At 49.9% G+C, this 16,568-nt stretch overlaps 1 protein-coding gene across 2 annotated transcripts in view; it reads left to right on the top strand.

Annotated features, from left to right (window-relative positions):
- Nucleotides 1–14,640: 14,640 nt before the first annotated feature.
- The window catches only part of SMURF2 (SMAD specific E3 ubiquitin protein ligase 2), a 122,188-nt gene continuing 120,260 nt past the window's right edge, over nt 14,641–16,568 (top strand). For both annotated transcript variants that reach the window (XM_032805593.2, XM_032805591.2), the window contains exon 1: nt 14,641–14,911. In XM_032805593.2, coding sequence (XP_032661484.1) covers nt 14,860–14,911 — 52 coding nt within the window. In that variant the 5' untranslated portion in view covers nt 14,641–14,859. The remainder of the gene's footprint in view (nt 14,912–16,568) is intronic.

The raw sequence follows: 16,568 nt of genomic DNA, 5'->3' as shown, positions 1-16,568 counted from the left end.
AAGAAGGAACTGAGGAGCGGCCGGGTCGGCAGGGGCATATATACGGTGCCGCAAAGGCGCCACGCCAGGGGGCGCCTGCCGACCCGCCGGGTGTTGCTAGGGGAAAATTCTTCCGACGAACGTGCACGTGGCGCGCGCACACCTACTTGGAATGAATATGAGCAACACATCTCGAAGAACAACAGTTACAAAGGTGAGTAACCGTCTTTTACCTGTAGTTAAAGGAACTGCCCTGCTTTTTCTCTCTTTCATATGGGAGTTTTGTCTAGATTTTATTTTAATAAGATATTGTCCAAGTTTAATGTAAATTTGGATTACTGATAATTAATATTAGGGAGTGCCTATGGAGCCTAACTGAGGTAAGGCTTAATTGGGTTTGGCACTGTACAAACACAAAGTAAGAGACAGTCCCTGCTCTGAAAAGCTTACAAGACAGACAAAGAGGTGGGAGGGAGGAATATAACATGCAAACAGAGTGAATAATGTGTGATATCTGCAAACATGTAAGTACTATGGCTTTTTTTTATTTTTAAATGTTTTGCATGAAATTTTGTTGGGAGAGAATTGACTAAAAATGAAGAGAGACAGAACACTGAAGATGTAAATGTTCAGATCTAGAGACTGTATCTAGTATTGCAAACAGCTATTTTAAAAGCTCATTGTTACCAGTGTGGGGAAGTAGTAGTGAAAAAGAAAAAAGTTGGACACTACAGCCAGGATCGATGCTCGGAGATCGATCCATTGGTCTAATGAAGGCCCGCCAAATCAACAGCAGATTGTTCTCAAGTCGACCCCTGTACTCTACACCCGAGAAGAGTAAGGTAAGTCGACACCCCTGCGGTGTAGACCCCACGGTAACTCGACCTGAGATAGGTTGATGAAGTTGCAAAGACTGAAGGCAATAGTTACTGTAGAAAGAGTCCAGATTTATCCTCCTAAAATAGTTCTGAGTTTGATAAATTAACATTTTAATTTGCTTTGTCTGGATGCTTATTGTGGTACTACCTTTTACGCTCAGAACTGGATCATTAGGTGGAAAAAATAGGCACAGTCTGTCTGCTGCAGTTGGAAATTCCACAAACAGCATGCCATAGAGGAAAAGGGGAAAACACAGAGAATGGGGCTGCACTCTCTTACTACTTATGCTAATTTTAACTCCATTGGCTCCAGTGAAGTTGCTCCTTATTTACACCAGCGTACGTGAGAGAAGAATCAGGCTCAGAGAAAGACACACTAACGGCAGGAAATCTAAAGTAGCAAATCTGAAGACCACTTGTTACAAACAAATCTTTGCCTTAGAAAATACCATTATAACCTTCTATTTCCCCACCAAACCTTAACACTATCATGATGGAAACCTTTGCTTCCATCAAATCACTACATACGCCAGTGAAGAATGTGGTATAATATCAGCCAGGTCTCTCATTATTGTTTAAAAGAATGGTGTGACTAAACCTTTTGTAAGAAGACTAGAGATTATAATCTTTGTGTTAATTCCAGTGGTGTTTCTCTTTTTTGAACACATACCACATTCTGAGGAACACATTTCCAGCATCTTCTTCTGTCTTTAAAGACGGAAAGGACATCACCTAAGAATTTAGCTACACCATTTCCTTTTCTAAAAACAAACAGTATTTGGTTATAGATGTGTTTATGTTTTCCAGAAAAACACATTAAATCCCTTGAGAAACCTCTGTAAATGTAAAGCCTTTTCTTTCTGTATAATGGGAAATGCAAGAATCAAATTTCTGTGGTATACAGCCAGAGAACAGTGGTTTTTGTATCTCTACACATTTATTCCAAAACTTTTACTAACCAATGATAATATCAACTATTAAAATAATTTATCTCCCCAATGGCTCCTCCACATCTCTGTTGGAGCCCGAAAGATGCTTCAGTTCTTCCTTTCTTCACACATTCCTGCCCACCCTTGAGACTCTGTGTCTCAATCACTAACCTTCTGGCTGAGGATGATTGGATGGAACTCCCTTCTGAGCCTGTCAGTGCAGCTGCCATCCAAAAAGTGAGCTGTTGGGCGAGAAAAGGCACTCCCTTCCCTCTGGATTTGAGCTAGCTACCTCATCTTGAAAGGATTTGTTACTCAGTGATATCAGCCTAGAGTGAAATACAGATCACTTGTCAGCATTTAATGGTAATACTTAAACACTTACATCACAAGATTAACTCCATAAAATGTGCAGCTTCTTTTTACCCTTGAAATTAGATGTTTTGAGACCAACATGTAGTTTATACATATAAGCCCCAATAAAGTATCCATTTAATGTCTGTAAAAGCAGGAAAGTGTCCTGTGGCACCTCATAGACTAACAGACGTATTGGAGCATTGTGTTCATTTATCCTTTTCCGTAGGGACTGTCCTGTTTGGACGATGTACATAGCAGAGGGGCATTGCTGCTATATGATGGCGGCTACCCCTCTGATATTTAATGTCTGATGCTTCCTCTATGAGAAGATTATTGGGGCAGAAATAAACCTATATAGAGGACAAGAAACTCCTTGAGTCCCAGAATGTCTATTGCATTGTTTTGTTGGGGGAGTGAAGTATACTCTCTTGTGGCAGTGCATCAGCCTTGACCATCAGCAAGCAAACTCTCTGAGAAGTGCTTTGCAAAGCTTCCTGACACCCTTGTAACCATGGGTCCTGCATGGGTTCCTTTCCTGGCTGCTGCTTCTTGTCCCCCCACTCAGGGGCTTTACTCAGCAAAGGGGACAGTGATTAAAAAATGCTGACATTGTCTTACTTAGTGATTCCACACAGGAACCTGGGAAGGAATGATAGAACAGAAAATGGCTGTGCCCTCAGCCCCAACCCGCAGAGTCCAATTACTAGAGAGCATGCAGGGGCTTCTGCAAGGTTAAGAGAATAGGAGATGATACTATGAACCTGGCCCCTCTCCCTGTCAGAGTATGGCCTGATCTGAATGTCTTCTGCTCGCAAGAGTAGAGGTGACAATTTTCCATGTATCCCACATTTGGGGCAGCTAGAGGGCTGTGAGGAGCCTGTACCTTCACTTGCCACATCATCCTCCTTGCCTGATGAGGTGGTGGCAGGAGCGTCAGTTTCAAGACCCCCACCCATCGACCACAGGGCGCACCAAGACTTGCTCTGCCGCATTGCCCACAAAATAAGCTTGCAGACAGAGGAAATGGCCGAAACAGAGGACTCAATGGTAGACATTCTTGCTCCAGAAGGTCCTTCCCGGCTGACGTTACCACGAATAAAGACCATACCAAATAATAATAAAATCCTGTGGCAGACTCCAGCCTCCATTCCGCACACCGCCGGGGGCATAGACAGACAGGACAAAGTATTGTCTCAGGGATATGAGTACTTATTCTCTCACCCACATCCTTGCTCCCTGGTGGTCATGACAGTGAATGAAACGGTTATCTTCTTGTAACTATTGTTCTTTGAGATGTGACGTTCACATCCATTCCAATACCCACCAACCTTCCCCTCTGTCGGAGTAGCTGGCAAGAAGGAACTGAAGGGTGGGGGGGCGGGTCGGCAGGGTCCTATATTGAGCACCACGAAGGCAGTACTCCAGGGGGCTCTTGAGCCAACCCAACAGGAGCTGCTAAGGGAAAAAGTTTCTGATGACCGTGCATGCGGCGCATACACAGCTGATTGGAATGGATGTGAACAACACATCTTGAAGAACAACAGTTATGAGAAGGCGAGTAACCGTTTTTTTTAAACACGTCTTAGCTGGTCAGAATAAATTTATGGTGTGGTACACCAGGATATTAACATGGTAGCTAAGATGTGTTAAAAAAACTTTTTTTTTCTTCTCAGCAAAGATAAGGACTTTTCTTAGATTGAAAATAACAAAACAAGAAAGACAAAAATAGTCTCCATGAAAGAGCTACTTATCTGATGATACAAAGGTTAGAAAAATTTAAATGTATTGAATATGCCAATTGTTTTGACACATAAGAATATGCAAATACATATCACTAAATAGTAAAAGAGACCTATATTAATTACAAATGCAAAAACTAGTAAACCTGGTACAAACAGTCCCTGAGAACCCAACTCATGCATAAGTCTAATTAAGGACACAGTCTTCCAAAGTGCTGAACAACTTCAGCTTTCAATGAATTCACTGGGATTAAGTATTTTATGTGAGACACTGGTCACTTTGGAGGCAGGTGCTGTCCTGGAGTCAGGGACTCGGGCTGCACGGCTGTTTCATTGCTGCACTCTAGGCCCCTGTGGGGTGGGAGGGTCCCAAAGCTTAGGCTCCAGCCTGTGCCTGGAAGTCTACACAGCACTGAAACAGCCCCTTAGCCTGAGTCACCTGGCACAGGCCAGCCATGGTTTTTTTTTTTGCTGTGTAGACATACTCTGAGGCACCTAAGGCATTCTTTCAGGAATGAATTAGGCCCCTGCCTTTCTCCATCCAAAACATCCAGAGGAGAAGGTGCCCACTACTCTCTCTATGGTCCAGTGACTGTTTATCCACAGTGGAACAGAATCACTGGGCCAGAGAGAGGAGGGAATGACTCTGTAGCCCTGTGGTTAGGGACCCACCATCCAGTCCCCCTACTCCAATGACTGTTTAATTATTGATACACCCTGAGGGGTCCCTACATCAGAATATTTCATAGCTCAGTGGTCAGAACACTTTCCTGATAATAGACCCCTTCCCACTCAACGGGAGGACTGAACCCAGGTCTCCCAAATGCCAGAAGAGTGCTCTAACCACTGAGCTAGAAGGGGGGTAATCCCCACCTCCTCTGAGCACATCTACCATGGCCACACCACACATGACGTAGGCAGATGAATCCCTATCTTCTGCACAGTTTCTGAATCGCTCTGGGACTTAGGTGGGAGATATGCATCTGTACACTTAGAATGAGACAGCTGTGCACATACCCAGAGGCAGAAACATAGGTGCCTAGGGAATTTTTATCTGGAAAATGTAGGTGTTGAGTAAGTTTAGGTTCCTAAAGGGGTTAGGTGGGAGTTTTGTGGATCACAGTGGAGCCAAAACTGGGATTTAGGCGAAGTCTGGTGTTTAGATGCCTAAGTAGCTTTGTGAATCTGGGCCTTAGATTCCTATCCTGCACTAGGATCTGCTACTGTTGCCCCTTGAGCCTGTGTGGAATCCCATTGAAGCGTAATCCAAGAGAATTTCAGTGTGTTCTGAAGCTGTTAGCTGAAGCTAATAACCAGTGGTTTGAGCCAAAGCCCATTGAAGTGAATGAAAAGAAGCCAACTGACTTCAGTGAGTTTTGGATCAAGTCCTTAAGAGATGCTCAGCACCTGTGAAAAATCAGACGGGGGTTGTCTGAATAGAGAGGTTAAAATGTGGTGTTTTCAGATACTTTGACCAATTAAACAAAACTTTTATATTTCTTTAAAAAATGAATTTCTCAAGCAATAACTCTGCCCATGTTCTTTTGTTTCAGAAAATGTCTAGTTATTTAACTTCGAAAAACAGCTGTTATACATGCACCTTTCATAAAAATGTTAATAACATAAAGAACCACTCCTCCCAGTGTAAATGGAAGAATCATAATGGTTTTATTGAGGTCAGAATGACCCAACAGAATCATATCGATAGTATGTTGTAATATCCAGGTACAATGTGTAATTCCACAGATAGCATATTTGAAGCCCTCCAGGACTTAAAAAGCTCTTCCAAAAGATCTTGCACAATTCCCAGACATATCAAAAAGCCATGTTCAAGAATCATTTACAGTGAGAACTGCAGATCATGAATTCTGTGTTGAAAAGGAGTTGCAAGGGATGTATTTCCTAGGAAGACCTTGCAGTTTTTTGGCAAAAATGGTTACAAGGTAGTGCATAAATAAAAGCAAGTAGCATTTTGTTTTTTTGTTTGTTTGTTTGTTTTTTAATGATCACTCGATTCTGGAATCAAATCCAGCACATAGCAAGGTCCTATGTAGATGTAAACAGATTGTTCCACAATTCAATGAACAATGTCCAAGGTATTGTTCAAACATATAAGACACAATCTTTGCCCTGAAGAGATATGACAGCTCTATCTGCTAATACACATTTGATTTAATTTCTGCATAGTACTGTACAGCATGTTATCAACTGAAGGTTTTATTTTAAAGGTAGGTGTCATACATTGGTATTATGTCAATATGAGTTTCCCTCTCTGCCCTAAATAGTCTTACAATAGTACTTTTAAAAATAAACAAAATGAAATGAAATATTAAAAACATTAGACTAGTCTAACATAATGGATAGCCCAGTGGCTTAGTCTTCTGCACTACCATGTGGAAGTCCTGCTACATTCAATTTCTGATCCCATTTTCTCATACCCTGGGCTGGGAGTGCTGCCATCTGTCCTTCTCAGCTCGAATAACAGTATGGGACTCTAAGAATCGGTGGTTCTTCTTCGAGTGATTGCTCATATCCATTCCAGTCAGGTGTGTGCGCACTGCGTGCACGCTCGTTGGAGAAACTTTTACCCTAGCAACACTCGACGGGTCGGCTGGGCGCCCCCTGGAGTGGCGCCGCTATGGCGCTGAATATATACCCCAGCCGACCCGGCCACCCTTCAGTTCCTTCTTACCGCCCATGTCGGTCGTTGGAACAGTGGAGTGCGGCTTAGCTGACCTCCACCTTCCCTAGCTACTCGTAGTTCTTCTTCTCGTTGTTATATTCATAGCTATAGTTGATTGTTCTTATATATATATCATTAGTTAGATTTAGTTATAGTTCATAGTATAGTTGATAGTTAGTAGTTGTTAGCGGTGTCTGGGGGGGTAGCCCCTTCCCCGCACCCAGTGCCGGAGCTCATGCCTGGCTCACCGGGTTTCAAGCAATGCTTGGCCTGTCACAGGCCGATGCCGACAGGAGATCCCCACGACTCCTGTTTGAAGTGCCTCAGGGAATCGCACTTATCTTCTAAGTGCTCAATTTGCAGGGCTTTTAAGCCTAGAACTAAGAAGGAGTTAAGGCAGCTCCTCATGGAAGCAGCACTGACGCCTTTGCCTTCGGCATCGAGCTCGAGCCAGCCGGTGAGCAAAGGCACCCGTATGGCACCAGGCACCGCCGGTACGCCTAAGGACTCCCGGCACCGGCCTCAGACGGCACCGAAATCGACTCTGCGCCGCTCCCTCTCCCTGAGGTCGAAGACGGCGAAGGCTCACACGGGCTCGACAACACCCGCGTCGCAGCCAGAGACTGCGCCTAGGTCGGACCACCCAGCACCAACACCTGCTGCAGCACCGCCTAAACCGGCACCGTCGACTCCAGCCCTGCGAGGGCCGTCGAGTCCGGCGCCTGGCAGCTCCCCAGCACCTGCTGTGGTAGAGCTCACTTTACTGTCTACCCCGGAGACGTTCTCTGTGGCGAAAGACTTGATCGCCATGACCGATTCGGCACCGCCCCAGCCCCCGGCACCGCCGGTGCGGGTACCACCTTCCATGGGTAAGCTGACCCTGACTAGACCGTCGTCTGTCAGCGTAGCAGACCGACACCGCTCACGGTCACGATCCCGCAGACACTCCAGGTCGAGACGCCAGTCCCGCTCTTGATACCGCTCCCAGTCCCGGCACCGCTCCTCTCCACGGCACCAGTCGAGCTCGCGGCACCGATCAGACTCACGGCACCGATCGATCTCTCGCTCCTCATCCCGCTGCTCATGGTACCGCTTCAGCTCCCGGCACCGACCCAGGCACCGTTCCTCCCGGAGCAGATCACACCACAGAAACTCGAGATCCCGGTCAACCTCCTGGCACTGGCCCGGTCGCAGGTCCCGGTCTCGCTCTCGGTACCGCTCTGCCTACCGCCACCAGTCCCCACGGTCCCGGGGTGCGAGATCCGTTGGGACTTCAGCTCCAGGGTTTTCTGCTCCCCCATGGCCGTCCAGGCAGACGTCCGTATCCTCCCAGGCGGACAGCTATTACGACCGGGACCGTGATACGGAGGTGCCCATGGGGGGTTTTCAGGACACACGTCCTCAGGACATAGGGCCTCAAGAGTGGTCCTTTTGGACACCCTGGGTGTACCATCAAACCCAGGGTGCTCCCCTAGTCCAGGCCCGCTCTCTGCTGCCTCAGAACATCGGGCACCAAGGCCACCATTTCCCGCCCCCCCGCGGCTGAGTCAGAAGAGCACGGCCCATCCTCCGGATCCCGGGACAGCTGGAGCAGGAACCACCCCAGGAGCAAGAGGCTATCCAGGACCCTCTCATTCCCGGGGTATCAATCCTCCTCCTCCCCGGACGAGGCTGTGGCGGGGACCTCCTCTTCAGGGCCTCCACCGATAGACCTCAGGGCACATCAGGACCTCCTTCGCAGGTGGTCTCAATATCAACCTCCCAGTGGAGGAAGTCCCGGAGTGAGGACCCTGTAGTGAGCATCCTGACCGCGGATGCCCCCACCCGAGTGGCGCTTGCCATTTATTAAAACTATCCAGGCCACTGCCGACACTCTCTGGCAGTCTCCAGCCTCCATTCACCGACGGCCAAAGGGAGTTGAGAGAAAGTACATGGTACCCTCTCAGGGTATGAGTACTTGTATGTACATCCTCCCCCCTCCTCATTGTGGTCCAGTCGGTCATGAGAGGGAGCGCCATGGCCACAGGCGCCCGCCCCAAAGTCCAAGGCAGGCTAGGCGGATGGACCTTACTAGGCCGTAAAGTATACTCAGCGGGGGCCTCCACTGGCCGCTCCTGAGTGGCGATGCCAACCAGCAGGCTCTACTGAGCCGGTATAACTATAACACCTGGCAGAGGTGGGTAGATTCCCCGAACTGCTACCCCGGACTCACGCCAGGAATTTACCGCGTTCCTGGAGGAAGGCAAAAAAGTGGCCAGGACCTCTCTCCAGGCCTCCCTGGACGCGGCTGACTCGGCAGGGCCAGGACTTGGCCTCAGGCATCACCATGAGGCGTATCTCCTGGCTCCAGGTCTTCTAACCTGCCTCCCGAGCTTCAGTACACTATCCAGGACTTACCCTTTGAGGGCAAGGGTTTGTTCTCGGATAAGACTGATCCCAGGTTGCAGAGCCTGAAGGACAATAGGGTCCATCATGTGATCGTTGGGCATGCATATACCCCCGTGACCAATGTAGACCTTTCAGACCCCAACCTCGGCCGCCCATACTTTCCGCCTCGGAAACAGACCGGACCTCAGTAGGAGGCGCAGGGCAGGGTGGCCGCAGGCGCCTCAATCCGGCCCCCGGGGGCCAGAACCAAGGGCCCTCGAAGGCACCACCAGGGCCTAAGGCCAACTTTTGAAGGTGCGCCCAGGACGGACGGCGTACCAGTCTCAATGCAGGAATCCTTTCTCTCCCTTCTCCAACCGTCTTTCCTACTTCCTGCCCGGCGTGGTCCCAACTGACTTCGGACCTTTTGGGTTCTCATGCGCACGGTGAAGCAAGGTTACCACCTCCAATTTGCTTCACGCCCCAGCCTTCCCGCCCCATCCCGTCCTCTTCAGGGACCCCTCTCATCGAGCAAGTCCTCTTACAAGAGAGTGCAGTCTCTCTCGCCGCAGGAGCCATAGAGAGGAGGGTACCAGTAGACGAGAGGGGGAAGGGGTTTTACTCCCGCTATTTTCTGATTCCCAAGCCAAGGGAGGCCTCAGACCTATTCTAGACCTGCGAGGCTCAACAAATGATGCTCAAATTGAAATTCCGCATGGTCTCCCTGGGAACTATTATCATCCCGTCCTTGGAACCTGGAGGCACTGGTACGCCGCCCTCGACACAGAAGGACGCGTACTTCCATATTGCCATCTTTCGCCCGCACAGGAAGTATTTTCGCTTTATGATCAACCACCAGCACTTCCAGTTCACCAGTCCTTCCCTTCAGCCTCTCCACGGCCCAGGGTGTTACGAAGTGCATGGCCGTCGTCGCCGCCCCCACCTCCGCAGGCAGCAGATACATGTGTTCCCGTATCTGGACGACTGGCTCATCAAGGGGACTCTCAGACTCAGGTCCAACAGCACGTCAGCAATCGCGGACCTATTCTCCGGTTGGGCCTACTCCTCAACACCGAGAAATCCACATTGGTCCCTACACAAAGGCTGGACTTCATAGGAGCAACCCTGGATTCCACTCAAGCCAGGGCCTACTTGCCCCAGCCCCATTTCCAGACGATCGTCTCGATCATTCGGGGTCTGCAGGCCTCCCCAATCACCTCGGCTCGCACCTGCCTCGGCCTTCTGGGGCATATGGTCGCATGTACTTATGTGACCAAGGACGCCAGGCTCCGCATGCGACCCTTTCAAACGTGGCTCCATTTGGTCTTCCGCCCGGGCAAGGGACCCTATAGACGTCCTGCTCACAGTTCCTCCGAGCCCTCTCCGCTCCCTCGACTGGTGGCTGAATCCATCTCTGGTATGCGCAGGGATGCCGTTCCATCCACAGCCGCTGTCGTTGACCTTGACGACGGATGCGTCATCCCTCGGCTGGGGGGCCCATCTAGGTCGCCTTCATACCCAGGGCCTTTGGTCATCCCAGGAGCTGATGCTCCACATAAACGTCCGGCAGTTGAGGGCAGTACGCCTCGCGTGCCAGGCGTTCCAGTAACATCTTCACGGCCGTTGTGTATCTGTATTCACGGACAACACAACGGCCATGTACTATATCAACAAACGGGGGGGACCTGTTCGTCTCCCCTGTGTCAAGAGGCCATTCGACTCTGGGACTTCTGTATAGCCCACCAAGTGGACCTAGTGGCGTCCTTTCTCCCGGGGGTCTGGAACGCCCTGGCGGATTGGCTGAGCCGGTCCTTCCTCTGTCACGAATGGTCAATAAGGCCAGACATCATCCATTCGATCTTCCAGAGGTGGGGATTTCCCCTCATAGATCTGTTCGCCTCCCGCTCGAACAGGAAGTGGCAGGAGTTCTGCTCCTTTCAGGGTCTCTCTCCGGGGTCAATCACAGACGCATTCCTCCTGCCATGGAAGCACCACCTGCTATATGCCTTCCCTCCGTTTTCTTTGGTGCACAAGGTCCTGTTGAAGCTCCGCAGGGACAAAGCACATCTGATCCTGATTGCGCCTGCGTGGCCCAGACAGCACTGGTACACCACCCTGCTAGATCTGTCCATGGCCACTCCAATTCCCCTCCCTTTCCTTCCAGACCTGATCACGCAAGACCACAGCAGGCTTCGCCACCCAGACCTGCGAGCCCTCCATCTCACAGCGTGGCTCCTGCATGGCTAAACACAGTGGAGTTACGCTGTTCCGCTCTGGTACAGCATATTCTCCTCAGTAGCAGGAAGCCTTCCACCCGCTCTACATATTTGGCCAAGTGGGAACGCTTCTCTTGCTGGTGCACAACACAGGGTGTTACTCCTTCGGAGGCCTCGATCCCCACCGTCCTAGACTACCTCTGGTACCTTAAGCAGCAGGGCCTGGCAACATTCTCTCTGAAGGTGCACTTAGCGGCCATATCCCCTTTCCATCAAGGCGAGGGCGGTCACTCCGTGTTCTCCCACCCAGTGGTCTCTCGGTTCATTAAGGGCCTAGAGTGCCTCTATCCCCCTGCGCGTCGCCCTGCCCCTACCTGGGATCTCAATTTGGTCCTGAACAGACTAATGCAACCGCCCTTTGAGCCACTAGCGACTTGCTCGCTCCTGTACCTATCATGGAAGACAGTCTTCCTGGTGGCCATTACCTCGGCCAGGTGGGTCTCTGAGCTAAGAGCGCTCACTGTGGACCCGCCATACACTGTCTTTCATAAGGACAAGGTACAACTACGTCCTCAATCTCAGCGTCCTCCCTAGTAAGTTCCTTCCATGCCAACCAGGACATCTTACCTCCTGCCTTCTTTCCGAAGCCCCACTGCTTCTCAATGGGAGCAAGCACTAACTACTCCTAGATTTGTGCGTAGATGCGCCATCTTCTAATTCTGAAACTGAAGGAACGTAGCCTCTTCTGGAAGTCTCCCAGACGTTCGTTTCGTGGTGAGTACGCGGAACGATGAAGGAGTCTTGCTCTAGTCTTACCTCCCAGAAGGTTCCTCACTAGGGTCTGACGAGCATGCACTCCACACGTGCTATAACTCTGGCTCATGTCCCTCCGGCACCTATCACGACGCAATTCACCAGGCCAAGCTTCTTCATACCGCCTTCCTGGCACACACCCATCCAAGAGAATAGTGGCCTGTGGTGCAACCTGTCATACGTCCACACCTTCACTCGTGCACTATGCCTGTCCATCAATCTAGAGGATGATTGCGGCCTTGGGCACGCCAATCTGTACAATCTGCATCTCACTCTGCCCCCGAGCCTAGGTAAAGGCTTGGAACACCTGACTGGAAAGGAATGAGCAATCCACTCGAAAAGGAAAAGACGGTTAATTCCCCTTGTGTAATTGTGTTTCTGTTAGCAGATGATTGCTCATTCATCATTCAACAACCCACTCCTCTTCCCACTATCGGAAGTACCGGCAAGAAAGGAACTGAAGGGGGCGAGTCGGCTGGGGTATATATTCGGCGCCATAGCGGCGCCACTCCAGGGGGCGCCCAGCCGACCCGCCGAGTGTTGCTAGGGTAAAAGTTTCTCCGACGAGAGTGCACGCGGCACGCACACACCTGACTGGAATGGATATGAGCAACACAGCTCGAAGAACAACAGTTACAAAGGTGAATAACCGTCTTATAAGCTGGTGAACATAAGAAATAATATCAAATATAATTAGCAGTCTGCTTACAAAGCTAGTCGTTTCCTATCAATCTCAATCTTCATGGAAATTTTACAATGGCATCTCAAACTCATTTTTAGCTACACCAGTATTCTAATTTAATTTAAGGTATGCAGTGTAGTTGTAGCTGTGTTGGTCCCAGGACTGTTTTTCATTAATGTAGGGCACTTTTGAAAGTTGTCCCTCCAGCCTCTGCTGTAGTTGCTGGCTTGTTCATTAAGGGCTCGTCTACACTACAGGATAAAATCGATTTTAGATACGCAATTTCAGCTACGTGAATAACATAGCTGAAGTCGAATATCTAAAATCGATTTACTCACCCGTCTTCACCGCGCGGGATCGATGTCCACGGCTCGCTATGTCGATTCCGGAACTCCGTTGGGGTTGTTGGAGTTCCGGAATCGATATAAGCGCGCTCAGGTATCGATATATCCCGTCTAGATTAGAGGCGATATATCGATCCCAGAGCCATCGATTTTTAACGCGCCGATACGGCGCGTAGTCTAGACATGGCCTAAGATACAGCTACCCTTCCTTAACTCCTCTTGCTGCTTTGGAGTGCCCCTAGTGGAAGGTGTCTTGAAAGGTCTGGAATTCTCTGGAATAGTTGCCATTGGATCTGGAAGACAGAAGAGTTACACTGAGAATTGGGATCTGTATCAGTTTTTTGTTGAGAATTTCAGTGTGTGTGTGCAGGAATTTCCCTCACTTTTCTACTGCAACCAAATGACATATAAATGGTGGATTGATCAGAGTTGTAATGATTTTCATGGTTAGATTATGATACCCTTATCCTGAAAAGTACCCTACATCACAAGTAGTCTCATCATACTGGGGGAAACAGGAACAGTGTACTACTTGATGTGAGAAGGGTATCACAATCTACTTATAAACTTGTATCCCATAAACTTTTTACTTTTGAATCTTTGTTTTTTTTCAATACATAAATCTTCACACCACCTGCTACTAATAACTTTCTACTCCTTTTTCTACCTCTTGACTCACAATATGATTTGTGTCTACATTTCTCTGACCCTTTCAACTCCAGAGTGGGAATTATTAGTCACACTTGATGCTATTTTGCCCATCATAGTATTACAAGTCTCCCCCGGTCAGCATTTAGGGGCAAAAGGAGCAGCATCCATAGTGCAAGGTGGGTCATCCCTAAGAAGGAGTGAGATTTGGTGAGGGGGAAGAAACATACGGGGGCACAATTCCCAGAAAATTGGGGGTACAAAGCCACCATTCCAGTTAGAAGGGCCCCATCTGTGGGAAGCAAGGGATGAAAGGGCCCAGATTGAGGGAGCAAGGAAGACACAAGGGTCCCATCCATCATGGATGGTATTGAGGAGCCACAACGGTACCCTCACCCAGCGGCAAGGGATAGCTAGGGTGACCAGATGTCCCAATTTTATAGGGACAGTCCTGATTGTGGGGGCTTTTTCTTACATAGGGACAGTCCTGATTGTGGGGGCTTTTTCTTACATAGGCTCCTATTACCCGCCACCCCGTCTTGATTTTTCATACTTCCTGTCTGGTGGTCACCCTAGGGATAGCTGAGGGGGGCTTTTCCCTGGGGGGAGTTAAAGATACACAGGGAGCTCTATACTCAGTAGTGTTGGGGGGAGGCAGCCCCATGGGGTAGTGAAGACATGGAGGCATCCCCAAAGGGCAAGGGGAATGCGAAGGAGAAGGAAGCCCCCTCCCCAAGGAGTAGTGAGGACATGGGGGCATCCCAGTGGAAGGGGGAACTGACAGGGCAGACACCCCGTTTCCCCCGTGGGTCGTGAGAAGACGGGGTACTGAGGGGAGCACAGGGGCCCTTTTCTCCGAGGCAGGAAGGAAGCTGCGGGGGGAGACTCCACCCCCACTTGGGGGCTAAGCGGGTACCAGGCCCCGTCCCGGAGGAAGGGAGGCGGCCGGCCGCCGCAGTACGCGCTGTCCCGGGCTTTGTTGTCCTCGCCGCCAGGGCCCCGAGCAGGGGGCGGGGGAAGGCGGCGGCGGCGCCTCCTCCTCGGCGCTGGCCCCGCTTATGGCGACGCTGGGCACATCCGGGCTTCTCCTCGTCCGGCGGCCGCCGCCGCCGCTGCCTTGAGCGCTCAGCCCGACTCCATTAGCGCGTCCCCCCTGCCTGCCCGGCCCAGAGGCAGCGCCAGCGCCGGCGAAGGCAGCGCCGAGCTCCAGCAGCGGCCGGGGACATGTCCAACCAGGGGGCCCGGAGGAACGGGCCCGTCAAGCTGCGACTGACAGGTGAGGAGGGGTCGGGGAGCCCCCAGGACCGAGCCTGGGGCCCGCCGAGCCCCGGTCTGCTCCGGCCGCGGGGACGGGAGGAGGCCGTGGGAAGGCGGAGAGGGGAGGCAGTGGTGGCGGGGAGAAGGGGGCGGGGGGCCAAGCTGGGCTTTGTGAGGAGACGGAAAGGGAGTAGGTGGCGTGGTGGGGACCCTGGTTTGGGGGGTACGGAGCTGCTTTGGGGAGGAGGAGGAGATGGGTAGGGGCCGAGTTGGGGGGCGGGAGCTGTTGTGGCGGGGCAGGCTAAGGTGGGGAGTAGATTGGGGCCGGGCAGTGGGGGGAGGTCTGGTTTCGGGGGGCGGGCGAGCGGGCGGTGTGTGGGGCGAGGGGGGAAGCCGAGGTGGGGAGTGTGGCTGTTAGGTTGGGAGGGTGAAAGGAAAGAGAGACACCGGGAAAGCTGCTTTCTCTGTTTTCTAAACACCGCGAGCGGCAAGCCCAGCTGGAGAGGTGGGATCGAGCTCCCTCCATGTGTATTTGAGATTGAACCTGGGGCTTGGAGACTCAGGCCTCAGGAAAAAGTAAACTCTCTCTCCCAACACCCCCCCGCTCCCCAGTGCTCCGCAGCTGGGGGCGGGCTGCTAAGGGGTCCATGTGGCACGAAAGAAACGTCTTTGCACACAGCTTGTGTGAAGCGTTACACTGGCATCGATTATCAAACCGGATTGTTTACTCTAGGTAATAAACACGCCGTCGTTAGGAGAGGTGAAAGCCCTGGGCAGTGTGTGTGTGGTGGGGTGGAGGTATTGGTGCCCTCCGCCTCCCTGTATTCAGAATCTAGATTAAACCTGAGTTCGTTAGATTTGTTGCACGAAGTCTGTAACATGCCGGATCTCTTTCTGGAATAGTTGTATTTTTTAGGGGGGGGGGGGCAGGAGGCCATTCTAACTTTTTAGGCGCTAGGTACCTTAGATTGTTTCTCACCCTCTCCGACCGTCTTTTCTGCGTAATCGGGAAACAAACTATCAGGCCTTTTGTCCCCTTTGTTTTGATCTTTTGTGTTGCTGTTTTCAAGTCAGCTTCCTTACTTGAGATTGTAAACAATTCGTTGGATATAGTTCCTCCTTCTATAGGAAAAATACCTTTTAAAAAAAAAAGTAGCCTTTAGCAATATTTATGTATATTGTGTACATAAAAGTAAACTATTTCCGTTTACATGCTGGGGAGGAAGAAAGACATTTCTGTTTCTAAATACTTGTAATGTGCTTCTTTTGTAGTGGTGAGGGCAATGTAAGTAGATAAATATGGAGAAACGTTTAGACATATGGATAAAGCTTGTCTGCCTTAATAATAATCTCTGAAGACTTGCGAGATAAGTGAATTTTAAAAAACACATTTTGTACCCTAAATTGTGACTTCAGTGCATGAAAAGACCAGTTTTAAAATAAATATTTAAATTGTTTGTCTTCCAACAACTTATTGAACCAAGTTAATGGCTGTGCTTTGCAAAATAGATTAGTTTTAAAAAAGTCAAAAAATAGTTACTGCATTTTTGAAACTATATAATTTTAATAGCATGTGGATAATTTCCATTTTAACTCCTAATGCAAAACATTTCTTAAAGTTACTGCATTGAACTTTTTAAAGTAGCTTTTTTTTCTAGACTACTGTAGACTTTTTC

The sequence above is a fragment of the Chelonoidis abingdonii genome, chromosome 13 (assembly GCF_003597395.2).
Source record: "Chelonoidis abingdonii isolate Lonesome George chromosome 13, CheloAbing_2.0, whole genome shotgun sequence".
In the NCBI taxonomy this organism is placed as follows: Eukaryota; Metazoa; Chordata; order Testudines; family Testudinidae; genus Chelonoidis; species Chelonoidis abingdonii.
The sequence above is the reverse complement of the archived record's forward strand: the minus strand, read 5'-3'. Positions and strand labels throughout refer to the sequence as shown.